The sequence below is a fragment of the Saimiri boliviensis genome, chromosome 4 (assembly GCF_048565385.1).
Source record: "Saimiri boliviensis isolate mSaiBol1 chromosome 4, mSaiBol1.pri, whole genome shotgun sequence".
Lineage (NCBI taxonomy): Eukaryota > Metazoa > Chordata > Mammalia > Primates > Cebidae > Saimiri > Saimiri boliviensis.
In genome coordinates, this window is record NC_133452.1 from 37,974,864 (window position 1) to 37,990,612 (window position 15,749).

The 15,749-nt window shown below is 37.9% G+C and overlaps 1 protein-coding gene across 1 annotated transcript in view; it reads right to left on the minus strand.

Annotated features, from left to right (window-relative positions):
- ENPP3 (ectonucleotide pyrophosphatase/phosphodiesterase 3) overlaps positions 1-15,749 on the minus strand; it is a 286,041-nt gene that overhangs the window by 181,501 nt on the left and 88,791 nt on the right. The window contains exon 26 of the mRNA XM_003932436.3: positions 8,939-13,715. Within this exon, the coding sequence (XP_003932485.1) occupies positions 13,545-13,715 (171 nt within the window). The 3' untranslated portion in view covers positions 8,939-13,544. The remainder of the gene's footprint in view (positions 1-8,938; positions 13,716-15,749) is intronic.

A 15,749-nucleotide genomic window follows, 5' to 3' on the forward strand; every position in this document is an offset into this window, starting at 1 on the left:
AACTCAGGAGGTGGAGGTTGCAGTGAGCCGAGATCCCACTATTGCACTCCAGCCTGGTCAACAAGAGTGAAACTCCATCTCAAAAAAAAAAAAAAAAAAAAAAAAAAATATATATATATATATATATATATATATGTGTGTGTGTGTGTGTGTATATAATTGTACACCTTAAATATATACAATCAAATAAATAAAACAACTGTAAAATCTTATCACAGTAGTTTCTGCAAACACATGGACCTCCAATGCAATTTTTTTTAAAAAAACTTTTTTAAAACCCTAAAAAAGCCTTTCCTCTATATATGTTTGCATAACACACTTGATTAAGTTGAATTTTAATTGAAAATACAATTAAAGATGAAGACAATTTCTTTTTCTTCAACAGCAGTGTGTCCTAATAGCATATAAAACTGTCTAGAACATGAGAATAAGACTTACCTGATGGCTGTCATGAATCCAAGCTTTTTTCCAACTATTTACACCATCACTCAGCAACCATTTAGTAATTGTCCAGTGACTGTTTCCAAGTATGTGGGACTTGGTTTGTAAAGTCAAATTCGGGAAAGAGGAAAACCTGCCCTACAAAATTTCCATCAAATAAGTCTAAACCCCAGACAAGTTTTGAGTCACTCTGACTCTACTTGGTTATTGAATTGTATGGAAACTTTTCTCTACTAATTGGCACTGCTACAACCTCCAGACAACTGGTTTCCAGTCTTATGGTGTGCTGTGCTGTTTTTCTTTCATTGCTTTTTGAAACACAAGATAGTTTTATTCTCCACTTTCACTCTGCTGTTTGGGGTTTCAAAATGTATATTTGCATATTATCTAGGTTATTCTTCTTTTTAAATAAAGACAATGAAATATTAGATTTTAATATTTGATCTCTTTTTAGCCATTGCTTTGTAAAATATCAGCCACCCTGTCTGAGACAGTCACATTCCATGGTTGTCCCAGACATACCTAATGAATACAGCTCCTCTGTAGCAAATAAGTGAGAGAGGACAGAGTATTTGCCCTGGAGAGCTTCAGTCTCCCATTTTTCTGATTTTTTCCCCATCATCAGCAGCTTACCAGCATCAAAGCTTTAGCCACAGCACTTGCGCAACTATTCTCTCTCCAGATCCCAGAAAAAACAAAATTAAGCATTGAACAAGTTAATCTCTTAGAAACATATGCAATTCAAAAGAGGCATAAAGAATTGGAAGAATTCATCAGCTATCTTATGGGAATAGTTCAGGTCCCAGAAAGAAAAGTTTTCAAGGAAAGAGCCTTAAATCTAGTTGGTGTCAACCTACTGGCCATCCCATACTCTGCACAGAGGAAGACGATACACTAGACTAGAAACAATACTCTAAATTCTCTGACCCTCACCTGCTGTGTCTGTACCTACTTTCAGAGTTGTGTAGAAAAATTTGGTGGTGTACACTTTAAAATGTAATATATTATGAGTGCATATAAAAACTGGGGGAATCTGAAAAAGGTCTGTAGGTTTGATAACAGTATTGCATCAGTGATGAGGCCTGGTTTGGGTATTTTACCATAGCCATGTAACATGTTACTCCTAGGGGAAGCTAGGTAAAGGGCATACTGGGCTCTTTGTGCTATTTTTTTTTTTCAATTTTCTGTGAGTCTATAATAATTTCAAAAATAATAAATGTGATCTATGCACTTTAGTTTTAAGAGCAATAGTGTCATCAGAAGTTCTGAAGTTAAGGTACAAAACATAGCAATTGACAGTATTCAAGAGTTTTGGACTTACAAGAATGACAATTTCATATGGCTTATCCTAATACTGTAAAATTAATAAAGTATAAAATGCAGTTATACTTGGGGTTATTTCCAACAGACTTCTTTTTGCTAACTAGAAAACAAAAATCCCCACAGAATATGAACACTTTATTTTTGAGACAGAGTCTCACTCTGTTACCAGGCTGCAGTGCAGTGGTGCAATCTCAGTTCACTGCAATCTCCGACTTCCTGGTTCAAGCGAGTTTCCTGCCTCAGCCTCCCGAGTAGCTGGGATTACAGGCACGTGCCACCACATCAAGCTAATTTTTGTATTTTTACTAAAGATGGGGTTTTACCATGTTGGCCAGGATGGTCTCGATCTCCTGACATCAGGTGATCCATCCACCTCAGCCTTGCAAAGTGCTGGGATTACAGGCATAAGCCACCACGCCCAGTCTATGAACACTTACTTTTTTAGTTGATTGTAATGCTAGAAAATAAATTCTCCTCTATCTAGTTTCTTACTCTTTTTTTTTTTTTTTTTTTTTTTTTGAGACAGTCTTCTTTCTCTGGCCCCCAAGCTGGAGTGCAGTGGCACCATCTTGGCTCACTGAAACCTCTGCCTCCCAGTTTCAAGCAATTCTAGTGCCTCAGTCACCCGAGTAGCTGGGATTACAGGCATGTGCCACCATGTCTAACTAGTGTGTGTGTGTGTGTATTTTTAGTAGAGACAGGTTTTGCCATATTGCCCAGGCTGGTCTCAACTCCTGGTCTTAAGCAATGCTCCCGCCTCCATCTCCCAAAGTGCTGGGATTACAGGCATGAGCCACTGCACCCAACCTAGTTTCTTATTCTTGAGATGGATCCTAGGAAATGGTTATAAGAGGTCTGAGAGAACAACAAATTTTTTCTAACAGCAGTTCTGGCTTCTACTGCTTCTTGAACATAACACATGTGACTGTGTTGACTGCTTCCCCATATACCTGCCTGGCTAACACTTTGTCTCCTCTAAATCTTTGCTCAGATTTCAGCATCTCAGAGAGTCCCCCTGCCAACTGCTCTGCTTAATATTTCTTGCAACCTGCACTTCACAACATCCCTACATTCAATTTTTCTTTCTTTCTTTCTTTGGAGACAAGGTCTCGCTGTGATACCCAGGCTGGAGTACAGTGGCACAATCATGACACAAAACAGCATAGGGATCCTCCCACCGCAGCCTCTGGAGCAGCCTCTGGAGCAGCCTCTGGAGCAGCCTCTGGAGCAGCCTCTGGAGCAGCTGGGACTACACAACTTCTTTTTACTCTTATTTACTTCTCTTTTTCTTTTCCATGGCATTTATCACTTTTTTTTTTTTTTTTTTTTTTTTTTGAGACGGAGTCTCACTCTGTCGCCCAAGCTGGAGTGCAATGACACAAATTCGGCTCACTGCAACCTCCGCCTCCCCAGTTAAAGCGATTCTCCTGTCTCAGCCTCCCGAGTAGCTGGGATTACAGGCTCATGCTGCCACACCCAGCTAATTTTTTGTATTTTAAGAGAGACAGGGTTTCACCGTGTTGCCCAAGCTAGTCTCAAACTCCTGAGCTCAGGCGATCCACCCGCCTCGGCCTCCCAAAGTGCTGGGATTACAGGTGAGAGCCACTGCGCCCGGCCATATTTACCACTTGTAATTTACCACATGTAATTTAATTTTCTTACTTGCTGTATCAGTTGCTTACTATGTGTCTTCCCTGCTAGAATACAAGCCTGTAAAGGGCAAGGATCTTTGTCGAGTTTGTTCCCTGATTATCCAAAGCCCCTAGAACAGTGTCTGTAACATAAAAGAAGCTCAATAAACATACTGAATAAACAGATTTAAGGAGCTCTTGAATAGGCAAGACATGTCTAGGCTTTCAAGGTCTTTCTGTCTTCTGTAGTCATTCATTGACTACAGAAGTTGGTTAGTTCCAGATTCAGAGACAGCAAGAGAGGAAGGCATTGAGTCATTTGATGAACTCCCTTCTATCAGAATAATCAATCAAAGATTTGATTCTAAAGTTCTGTGCTCAATTTGTGGAAAACTTTGCTTAAATGCTGTAAAACGCTGACTTCAGAATCTGAAGTGAGAGTTGACAATGAAATCTCTACAAAATAAGCCTATTTTCTGAGAGGAGATCCAGACAGATTTGGAGGATATATCCTAATCCACTGCCACAGCCTGTTGATCTGAGCCACTGTGGCCAATCTGTTGCAGTTTTTTGTCAATATCCCAAAGTAAAATATTGACCATGCCATGGTTCCTTTTCTTAAAATTGTTAATGTGGCCATAAGATAAAAATATCCTTGGACCTAACCAATAAATGGAGATTGTAATAGAGGCAGACCAAATTTAAAGATCAGGGCAACCACAAACCATGATGAACGATGCTATTAATGTGACTCACTCATCTGGCAGGAAATACAGAAGTCAAACCTCCAAATCATAGGGCAAAGATCAATCTGACACAATCCACAAATTTGAATCACTTGTGTGTAAACCCAAGTGAAGCGGAATTGCCTGGTTAATTCAAAAAGCGTGCTTTATATATGAATGAGAGAGGATAATGCTACCTCGTGACAGCCTTTGTTGGACACAGTTTATATCTAGTAAGTTACTGAAACCTTGCAACAACTCTTTGAGGTAGAAACAAAGTGATCCCCCTTTTACAGAAGAGAAGATCAAATTGTACAGTTTAAGGCAGGCGTCCCCAAACTTTTTACATAGGGGGCCAGTTCACTGTCCCTCAGACCGTTGGAGGGCTGCCACATACTGTGCTCCTCTCACTGACCACCAATGAAAGAGGTGCCCCTTCCTGAAGTGCGGTGGGGGGCCGGATAAATGGCCTCAGGGGGCCGCATGCAGCCCAAAGGTGGTAGTCTGGGGACGCCTGGTAAGGGAACTGTTCCAGATCACACAGTTAGGAAGATAGGATTTAAACCCTGGTGCCTGTAACTTAGGAACCCATGCTCTCATCAATACCCTACTGCCTTACAACACGCAAATGAGAGCAGATGATTCCTTAGGAGACAATTATAAACAAACATTAAGGAGACAAGACAGGAGGAAGTCATTGTGTTAATCATTACACAAATTTTCTTAATTTCAAGGAGTATGAAACACTGTTGTAAAGCCTTTGTTGGAGATTATTATTAACATATAAACAATGTTAACAGAATGTTATTCATTTCGTCCTTAAGAAACAGACTTGCTGGCCTCTCCAGATTTCTCCTAGACCTATGAATCTTTACACCTTAATAAACACGATGTGTTAGGATAACAGAACCAGCCTAGTTCCAAGCCCAGTGTTGTCCTCTACTATGAGTTGTTATCCAGCTAAGTTTATCCTGTGGGTTTGGGATAAGTCTGAATTGCATGGATTCTCTGTTATTGAAAGGCTGAGGTTTGTTCCCGTCTGGAAGTTTGTTCAAGTGTGAGTCCACTGATTGAGGGAGAGATTGTGGCTTGCCAGGGATGCGTGTAAAGAGGAAGTCCTTTCTTCAAACAGGCTTGTTTGTGTTTTTGAAAACTGTTAAGAGTTTATGTCCTGTTTCCATTCCCATGCCCAGCCCTCCCAAAGTAAACAAGTGACGAGTGGTGGTGGGAGAGTAGTGGTGATACAGGGGTGGGGATGGAGGCGGAGGAAGGAAGGAGATTTCCCTAGGGCAAGAGGATTTTCAAAGAACCCAAATATAATTTGGAAATAAACTCCAGTGCCAAAACCAGATGGAGTTTACATCAAGATCAGCCCAATTTGTAAGCATAAACACAGACTCCTAAAAACTTCATTTACCGGTTCTAAAATGACCAGACACTGATGGATAGTCTTAGACTAAATTCCAGCTAAATTAGTGGCTAGAGGTCAGTCCCTGGCCCATCAGTAGATACCCTCTTTATCCAATTTATCCCTCTCTATCTACCTGACGCTACCCACCAGCAGGGGAAACAGGTTTCTACTTGCCCAAAAAATTCATTTGTTTGTGATATTTTCTAGAATAACAGACCCAGAACCTTCTTAATTCTGACTACGGCATTAAATACCCTGAAAAGTTAAAAAAATGCCCCCAAAATGCATAAAAATAAGATTTCAGAATTTAAACTACATCTGGAATATAAGACAATGTTGAGAATTTCCCTTCTTTCCAAGTCTGCTCCCAAGATCTTAGCTGACCTCATTTGGGTTAGAAAGTCCCCTTTCTACCAACAAGAATTCATTGTAATCCTTGATTCAGTAACATTGGAATTCACAAAAATATCCTTCTTATAAGCCTGTCTCTCAAAATACATACAACTGAAAACAGCAGTAATATGTGGTTCCCTCTATTCAAAAGCAAGCAATTCTGTTGTATTAAGTGTTCATCTACATGAAAAGCACTTGTCAAAAATTTGGCTCATTACATATTTCATTGTCGTCAGAATAAAAAAGACAGGGAATTACATTGCTTGGGATAGTTCTATCACCTGAAAGTAAAAAAACAACTTATACACGTTTTGGATAGTCTTACAATGAATATGTATTACTTTTATAATTAAGAAAAAATAAATTATTTCCATTTTTTGGTGGGGTAGAGCTACATCTCAGTGAATTCAAATTTTAAATACACCAATTTAAGAATTAAAGTTGTGCCAATATAGGACTTTTATTGTTTCTAAAAATAAAGCCACAATATATATTTACCCACTTGAAGGAATTTGCCCAGAAGATACATGTTCAATAATGCAAAACTACATATGTGTAACATTACTCATTGCTGTATATTTGTAATTACAAAATGTTGGAAACCACCTAAAGGGTTTTACATAGGAGACTGATGTAATGAATGATAAATCTACACAGTGGAGTACTATGAAGCAATAAACTAGGATGAGGAAGATCTACAGATACAGAGTGACTTCCAGGATATACTGTCGAACTTTTTGTTTTGTTTTTCTGTGATGGAGTCTCCTTCTGTTGCCCAGGCCGGAGTGCAGTGGTGCGATCTTGGCTCACTGCAACCTCCGCCTCCGGGGTGCAAGCAATTCCCTGCCTCAGCCTCCCGAGTAACTGGGATTATAGGCGTCCACCACCATGATCGGTTAATTTTTGTATTTTTAGTAGAGACAGGGTTTCAACATGTTGGCCAGGCTGGTCTTGAACTCTTGACCTTGTGATCCACCCCCCTTGGCCTCCCAAAGTGCTGGGATTACAGGTGAGAGCCACCGTGCCCGGCCATACTGTCAAGTGTTTTTAAAAGTTCAAAAGAAAGAAAGGCGTGGTTGTAATCCCAACACTTCGGGATACCAAGGTGGGAGAACTGTTTGAGCTTGGGGGAGTTTGAAATCAGCCTAGGCAACATGGTGAGGCTTTGTCTCTACAAAAAAATAAAAAATTAGCCAAGTGTGATATCACATGCCTGTGGTTCCAGCTGCTCAGGAGGCTGAGGCAGGAGGATTGCTTGAGACTAGGAGGTTGAGGCTGTAGTGAGTCCTGTCTGAGCCACTGAACTCCAGCCTGGACAACAGAGCAAGACCCTGTCTCAAAATAAATAAATAAAAATAAATATTTAAAAATAAATAAAAGTTCCAAAGGAACATATAGTATGCCTCTTTTTCATAAAAAAAGAAAAATAAGAAAAATGTATCTATTTGCCTATTTTTGCAAAAGTAAAATTATAAGAAATTATAAGAAATAATAAACCAGAAACAGATGATTTTGATTGTAAACCCAGAGTGGATGGAAAAAGAAAGAGGGGAGGGAAGGCACCTCTTTTGAGTGTTCCTTTTCATCTAATTTTGGCTTTTAAAATCATGTTAATATTTTATGCACTAAAACAAATAAACTTGACTCAACAAGGATGGGGAAACTCCTTAACAGACTATAAATAGGAACAAATGAGCAGTACTATATTTCAAATGAAGAATGTAACTATGCTGAAGGGGAAAAACAAGTCCAAGTAATTCTGGAACCGTATTCTGACTATAAGTTCTTAGTCTAGAAGCACTTCTTGAATTCTACTTGGTAGATTGCCTTCTTTAAGTTGTATTAGTTTGCAATTCTTACTTTTCATATATTGGAGTATGTGGGAAAATGTACTGATGATGTTGGGAACCAAATTTGTCACTACTGGAGAAAGAAGACACAATTATAAAACAGAAAAGTGTTAAGAAAACCATGCAGTATTCCACAGTAATTGAATTTATCGTCTTTCTTTCTTATTTCTTTCTTTCTCTTTCTTTATTTCTTTTTTGAGACAAAATCTCACTCTGTCACCTAGGTTGGAGTACAATGGCATGATCTTGGCTCACTGCAACCTCCACCTCACGGATTCAAGCAATTCTCCTGCCTTAGCCTCCTGAGTAGCTGGGATTACTGGCATTCACCACCACGCCCGGCTAATTTTTTGTATTTCAAGTAGAGACAGGGTTTCACCATGTTGACCAGGCTGGTATTGAACTCCTGACCTCAAGTGATCCACCTGCCTTGGCCTCCCAAAGTGCTGGGATTACAGGTATGAGCCAATGCACCCAGCCCAATTCATAGTTTTTATTCATGTGGTGTTAACTTAAAAAAAAAAATCACATAATTCTGTAAGTTTGGAAAAGGAGGAAACTTTATTTTTTGTCAATGGTTACAGACTGCAAAATGGTCATCCACAGGCTTGGAAGTGTTCCTCCAGCTAAGTCAAAGGAGAGAGGTTAGAGTAGCAGTTTTATGCTGAAGAGGTTGGCTAAACATGCATATTTAACAGATCATGGGAGGAGCTATGAATATTAATGAAGGTGGTCCTAATACACGCTTATTGAGCAAATCTGCATATAACATATGACCTGTGTTCACTTGTGGGTGGAGACTTAACATTCAAAAATATTGCAGTTATGTCTACCACCATACCACCCTAAAAGTGCCCATTCTTGTCAGATGTGTTACAGTTGGGCCCTATACCTCAAAAGATCTTTTCAGGTTACAAGGCACCCAAGTGAGCAATCTCTGTAAACCAGACAGATCCAGTCCATGGTCAGTGGTCTCCGTATCAGAAGAAAGTTACTGAAATCAGGCCCTTTTCCAATCAAAGCTGTAGTTACGGCTGGTGGAACTGGAGTTCAGTTAGTCAGTGTTTGTTGGCAAGATGAGTTGTAACTTTTTTAAAATATTGCTTATCTCAAAGCTAGTGCTTGAGGGAAAAAACAAACCAAACGAACAAAAACCCTTGTGACAGTTAAAACAGTTTATTCCAGGCCAGGCGCGGTGGCTCATGCCTGTAATCCCAGCACTTTGGGAGTCCAAGGTGGGCAGATCATGAGGTCAGGAGCTTGAGACCAGCCTGACCAACATGGTGAAACCCCGTCTCTAATAAAAATACAAAAATTAGCCAGGTCTGGTGGCATGTGCCTGTAATCCTAACTACTCAGGAGGCTGAGACAGGAGAACTGCTTGAACCCGGGAGGTGGAAGTTGCAGTGAGCCCAGATCGTGCCACTGCACTCCAGCCTGGGTGACAAAGCAAGACTCCATCTCAAAATACAAAAACAAAAACAAAACCAAAAAAATCAAAAAAGTTTATTCTTTAAGTGTAAGGTAAATTATTTTATCCTTGGCCTTTTGTCCTGCATGTAATTTGGTATCTCATTGCCAGAGTCTGTTCTGTCAGTCTTATGATCTCTGTTTTAACATTAATGCTGGTCAATTTTGTCTCAACCACAAAAGAGAGTGGGTAGAACGAGGCATGTCTGACCTCCCCTCTCTTCTGGCAATGGCCAGGAACTCAGTTTTAAGGTTTTTCTGGTGTCCTCTTGGCCACAAGAGGGTCTGTTCTATCAGTGGGGGACTTAAGATTTTATTTTACGTTTACAATATTTATGAAGATAAAGGTAGATATAGGCAAAGAGATGTAGATATAGACTCCACTTGTGTTGACTGAATGCCTAGATGTTATGATACCCCAGAAGCAATTATGTCACCAGTGCCCACTCAGTGGAACCACGGCTTTTTGGAGAAAGAGCTGATTACAGAATTAGTGCATAAAAAGTACAAAATAATCCTGATTTTTTTTTTTTACTAGAAAATAAGAAAGTCCTCAAAAAATAATAGTATATGTCCAAAGGACCCAGGAGCCCACTTAAAGAAGCTCCTGTTGGCCAAATCTGAGACAATTTGAGTACTGAAATATATAATGATCACAACATATTTTAATCCATTGGAATGAAAAAATTCATGAGTCTGTACAGATAAACAATAGTAAATAAATAAGAAGAGAACACTTTTGCTTATAATAGCTTGCTGAAAAATGTAAAATAATGGAGTTTTCAAGAATCACTCTTTTTGCAACTACCATAGTAAAAATTGAATCAGGGAAAGGTTATTAATGGATACTAAAGCTGTTGGGTAAAAAATTAATGAGAAACAGGATATGTGTAGGGTCTCAAGTACCCTTCTACAAATAACTTATAAATTTCTAAGGGAAAACTATCTTTACAGAAGAGAAACTTACTGAACACTAACTTCACCAAGTGATCAAATCTGGCATGGGTTAGTGGTGGCACAGATGAACATCATGTGCTTTCAAATATGAAGCGCTGAGGACAAATATCACTAATGTAGTGTCCCTGCCAAAAATGCATTGTGTTAATACAGTCATCTGGAAATGCCAGAAAAACCCAATTGAGGAACAGGCTACAAAATACATGACCTGGACTCTTCAGAAGTATCAACATTATTTGTTAAAGGCTGAAGAATTGTTGTACATTGTAAGAGACCGAAGAGAAAAAAATACTTAATACAATGAATGATTCTCTTTCAGCTCCTAGACCAAAACAGAAAATACCATAAATTGTTGCAAATATGAAAAAAATTGATAGGTCCATAAATTAGATTATTGATTGCATTGTATCAACATTAAACTTACTGTGAGTTAATGTCCTTGATCTTTGCACACTAATGTATTTAATGTTAATGGGCATAATGACTACAATATACTCTCAGAAGTACAGGGGGAAATATGAAACTATATATAAATGTACATACTCAAAATTTTAATTGATGTAGCTGAGTAAAGGTTATAAATAATTCTTTATACTATTCTTTTTTAAAATAGAAACAGGGTCTCACTGTGTTGTCCAGGCTGGTCTTGAACTCCTGACCTCAAGTGATTTGCCCATTTCAGCCTCCCAAAAGTGCTAGGATTACAGTTGTGAGACACAGTGCCTGGTCTATACTATTCTCACAAACTCTGGGTACATATAAAATCCTTTTTAAATAATATTTTAAAATATAGCTAACTTTATTGCTTACATTTTCAGACTTTTAAAAATAAAACAAGTTTATTGTAAATATAGGGTACAAACTGAAAGTTACTAAGTAGATATACCAAATCCTCTACAGTTCATGATCCATTAAATCACTGGTATTCATTGATTCAAAATGGCTTTACACATACATATTTCTTTTTTAATGGAATAATGAGTATGCAAAAAGGAGGTATACCATTCCACAATCTCTGTGTAAAACAATGTAATTTTAATTTTTCTCTTTTTATTTTTATGTCAACAATTTAGACTTTTCAGACAAACTCAGAAGTAATGGGGAAATCCAGGGTTATTAAACTCAGTTCAGGGTTATAAGCATCCACCATTTGTCTTCCTATTGTGAGTTCTAAATTCCAGGTGATCTTAGTTTACAGGCCATGGTGGGGCAAGAGAACATTGATTAGAAAAATTGCCTCTATATAAAGAGTATTAACGTTGTTGCTGTGTATCCAGAAATAGTGTCCTATTTGTGTCTTAACTTGCAGCCTCTCTGTATTGCGTATTTTGCACTGCATAAATTTTTCACCTAAATTCTACGTATGAAGAAACTATGTTAAAAAAAAAATCCAGTGGAAGTAAACTAACATCTCAACCGGTTGTATATAATAACCATAATTCAATTGCAATCCCAGTTTTCCTTGAAGTTCAGATCACAAGATTTTTCATTAGCTACAAAGCCTGTGTCCCTGAATGAACTTATCTTTAAATCAGAGAAGAATCTGGAAAACTGCCAGTCTACCAGCCCAAAAACCTGACCAATAGTATTGTCTCTGAAATAATTGCTAGGATCTCTTTGGTTCATAACTCTATTTTTGAAATATTAAAGAAATACATATAGAGAGTGAAAAAAAAAACACTTCGGGCAGTACAAAGAGTACAAAATTAAAATGTTATCTCTTTTTCTTTTTTTTCTATTAATTCCTGCTTCCCTAGCCCAGATTTTATTATATAAATCAGGGGCTGATAAACTACAGCTTAAGGATCAAATATAGCCCTCCACTTGTTTTTGTAAACAAAGTTTTGTTGGAACATTGGGTCTGTGTCCCCACCCAAATCTCATCTCCAATCGAAATCCCCACATGCTGAGGGAGGAAAGTGTTTGGATCATGGGGGCAGTTTTCCCTATGCTGTTCTCGTGATAGTGAGTGATTGTGAGATCTGATTGTTTTATAAGCATCTGGCATTTCTCCTGCTTACACTCACTCCGTCCTGTCACCTTGTGAAGAAAGTGCTTGCTTCCCCTTCTCCTGCCATGACTGTAAGTTTCCCGAGGCTTCCCCAGCCATTTGAAACTGTGAATCAATTAAACCTCTTTTCTTTATAAATTACCCAGTCTCAGGTATTTATAGCCATGTGAAAACAGACTAACAGAACAGCCACTCTTACTCCTTTTTTGTATTATCTATGGCTGCTTTCTTGATGCCACAGGAGACTGAATAGTTGTAACAGAGACTGTATGACCTAACAAAGTTACCATCTAGTCCCTTATAGAAAAATTTGCCAATCCCTGAAAAATGACAACATATCACAAATGTTGTTCTACCACTTGCTTTCTCATTTAGCAGTAGTGATACATTCAAGATATATATAGATCTACTTTTGTCTTTATTGAGATGGAACAATATTTGTTTAAACAAATTCCATAGTTTGTTTAACGAGACTTTTAGGTTGTTTTCTGGCCTTTGCTATCATAAAAGGTGTCATTTTCATGCACTTGTGCAAAGCTCATCTGTTGGGACAGTTTTTACAGGTGAAATTACAGTGTAAAAGTTCTGTGCATTTTAAACCAGTATTGCCAGTTGTCAAATACAAAAAGTTTTGTGACAAAACTGATTTAGAGCTCATTCAATTCCCAAGTAAGAGATACTTCTTTTGTTCTCTTTTTTGTTTAGATAATTTGGTCAGAAAAATATAGTCAAAGATTCTGAGTGAGATAATAAATACAATAAGAAAGTTATAATCTGTCATGAGATTAGAGTTTAAAAAACCAACAAAAGGCCGGGCTCGGTGTTTCACACCTGTAATCCCAGCACTTTGGGAGGCCAAGATGGATGGATCACAAGGTCAGGAGTTCAAGACCAGTCTGGCCAAGATGCTGAAACCCAGTCTCTACTAAAATACAAAAAGTAGCTTGGCACACGCCTGTAATCCCAGCTACTCGGGACTGAAGCAGGAGAATCACTTGAACTCAGCGGGCAGAGGTTGCAGTGGCCTGAGATTGCATCACTGCACTCCAGCCTGGGCATCAGAGTAAGACTCCATCTCTAAAAAACAACAACAACAACAACAACAACAACAACAAAGAAGGTATAATATAGCATCATCTCTGTGTGAAAATATAACTTTAAAATAATACATATTCATAGAAATGAAAAAGAAAAGGGAATAATAAAAATTATGGCTTTTAGGGATTTAAGGAAAAATAGAAAATTTTATTTTATAATTCTCCAGAAAAAATCATTTACATTTTGCTGAAATTATTTGTACAGTATGTTATACGTTAAGTAGACACTATTAAATTAAATAATGGTTTCAAATGTTGGTAAATATGTCTTTAGTTGCAAAATTTCAGCGACAGGCTGCACTTTTTCCTGATAAAAATCAAGCCCAGTGAGAAGCTCCACATCACGGACCCGGGCAATGTGCGTTTTAAATCTTTCTTCAACCCAAAAAGCTTCTGGTATACCTTCCTGGAAAAGAAAAGCACAATATTTTTTTTCCTACATTATTTTTCATGAACAGAAATATTTTTATAGCTTAAAAGTTGTCTTTTTGCCAATGATTTTTACTGCCTTAAATCTTAATTTGATGCAGCTAAATTTAGTTTTTAAATATAAAAAGAAACAAAAGTACAAAGCATACTATAACTAGCATAAAACATCATAGGAGAAATTTATCCATTTTTATGTTTACTTCAGATATAAATTTTTTGATGAAATTAAATATTGCAAATGAAGTTAAGTCCCCAGTGTGCCTCTGTTCAGAACTAAACCTCTTTATATCAAGATGAATCCAGTCTGTTTTTTTTCCAATTTTACTGTATGTCAAGATACAATATGACAAATTGATGAGTTTTCAAATTTATGTTAATATTATAAGTGGTATTCTGCAATTTTTTCCATTCGGTATTACCATTTGTAACCTATAGTGATATCTGTAGGTCTTGTTAAGTCACTTGTTTGTGGTATTTCCTCAGCTGTGGTTTGTGATATTTCCTCATTGAAATACAGCGCAAGTTTGCATTACATATTGATAAAATTTTTATTATTATAAATAATACTATAATAAATAACTTGGCATATGCCTCCTGTGTTCAAGAGCATTAGTTTCTAGGACATATTAATAAAATTGCTGGGCCATAGAGTACATTCAATTTTTTTTTTTTTTTGACAGTCTCACTTTGTTGCTCAGGCTGGAGTGCAATGGCACCATCTCGACTCACTGTTAGCTTCTGCCTCCTGGGTTCAAGCAATTCTCCTGCCTCAGCCTCCCAAGCAGCTGGGATTACAGGCACTCACCACCATGCCCAGCTAATTGTTTTTGTATTTTTAGTAGAGACGGGGTTTCGCCATGTTGGGCAGGCTGGTCTTGAATTCCTGATCTCAGGTGATCCACTTGCCTCGGCCTCCCAAATTGCTGGGATTACAGGCGTGAGCCACCGCACCTGGCTGAGTACATTCAATTTTAACTTTATCAGATATTAAGCCTAGCACTCCTCAGAGTCTTCATACCAATTTACAGTTCCATAGGCAGTGAAAGATAAATCCCATTTCTCCATATCTTTGCCAAACCATGGGTGTAAAATAGTGTTTTATGCCTGTTTACATTTTATTATGCTGACTATTGTTATAGTTGTGCATCCCTTCAGATATTTCTTGACCGTTTGATTTTGGATATGTTTTTTACAATATAAAAATTAGTTCAATAATTTAGAAACATAGGTTTCTATAACATCCTTTATTCTTTATTATAAAGAATAATTTTCTTTATAATATTCATATGATATTGCTAAAGTTTAGTTAACTTTTCACGTAATAAGAAAGTTTCAAAGTTTGTTGAATTAGATTAATGGGTTTTCATGATTCTCATTTGACTTCGACACGGTAGTTTACTTGTTTAAGTATGCAGGCTTAGTACAGACAGTCACTATCTGAGCCAGAAGAAGTGTAAGAGGAAATACTTTTTGTTCCTAACCTCTAAAGCACTTGTCTCTGTCAGATTCACAATGCAAGCTAACATTTTTTTTTAATGCAGTAAGTTAGTTTGAGTTCATTCTTTTTTTTTTTTTTTTTTTTTTTTAGACGGATTTTTGCTCTTGTTACCCAGGCTGGAGTGCAATGGCGCGATCTCAGCTCACCGCAACCTACACCTCCTGGGTTCAGGTAATTCTCCTGCCTCAGCCTCCCGAGTAGGTGGGACTACAGGCACGCACCACCATGCTCAGCTAATGTTTTGTATTTTTAGTAGAGACGGGGTTTCACCATGTTGACCAGGATGTTCTCCATCCCTTGACCTCATGATCCACCCGCCTCGGCGTCCCAAAGTGCTGGGATTACAGGCTTGAGCCACCACGCCCGGCGAGTTCATTCTTTCAATGGGAATCTAATTCAAAGTCTTGCTATTCTGCCTTTACTATTGCACATTTCAGTAGCACCTAATATCCTTGATCACTTTTTTTCTATAACGTTTTCTCCCATTTGGTTTGTGACTCGTGATTTATTTGG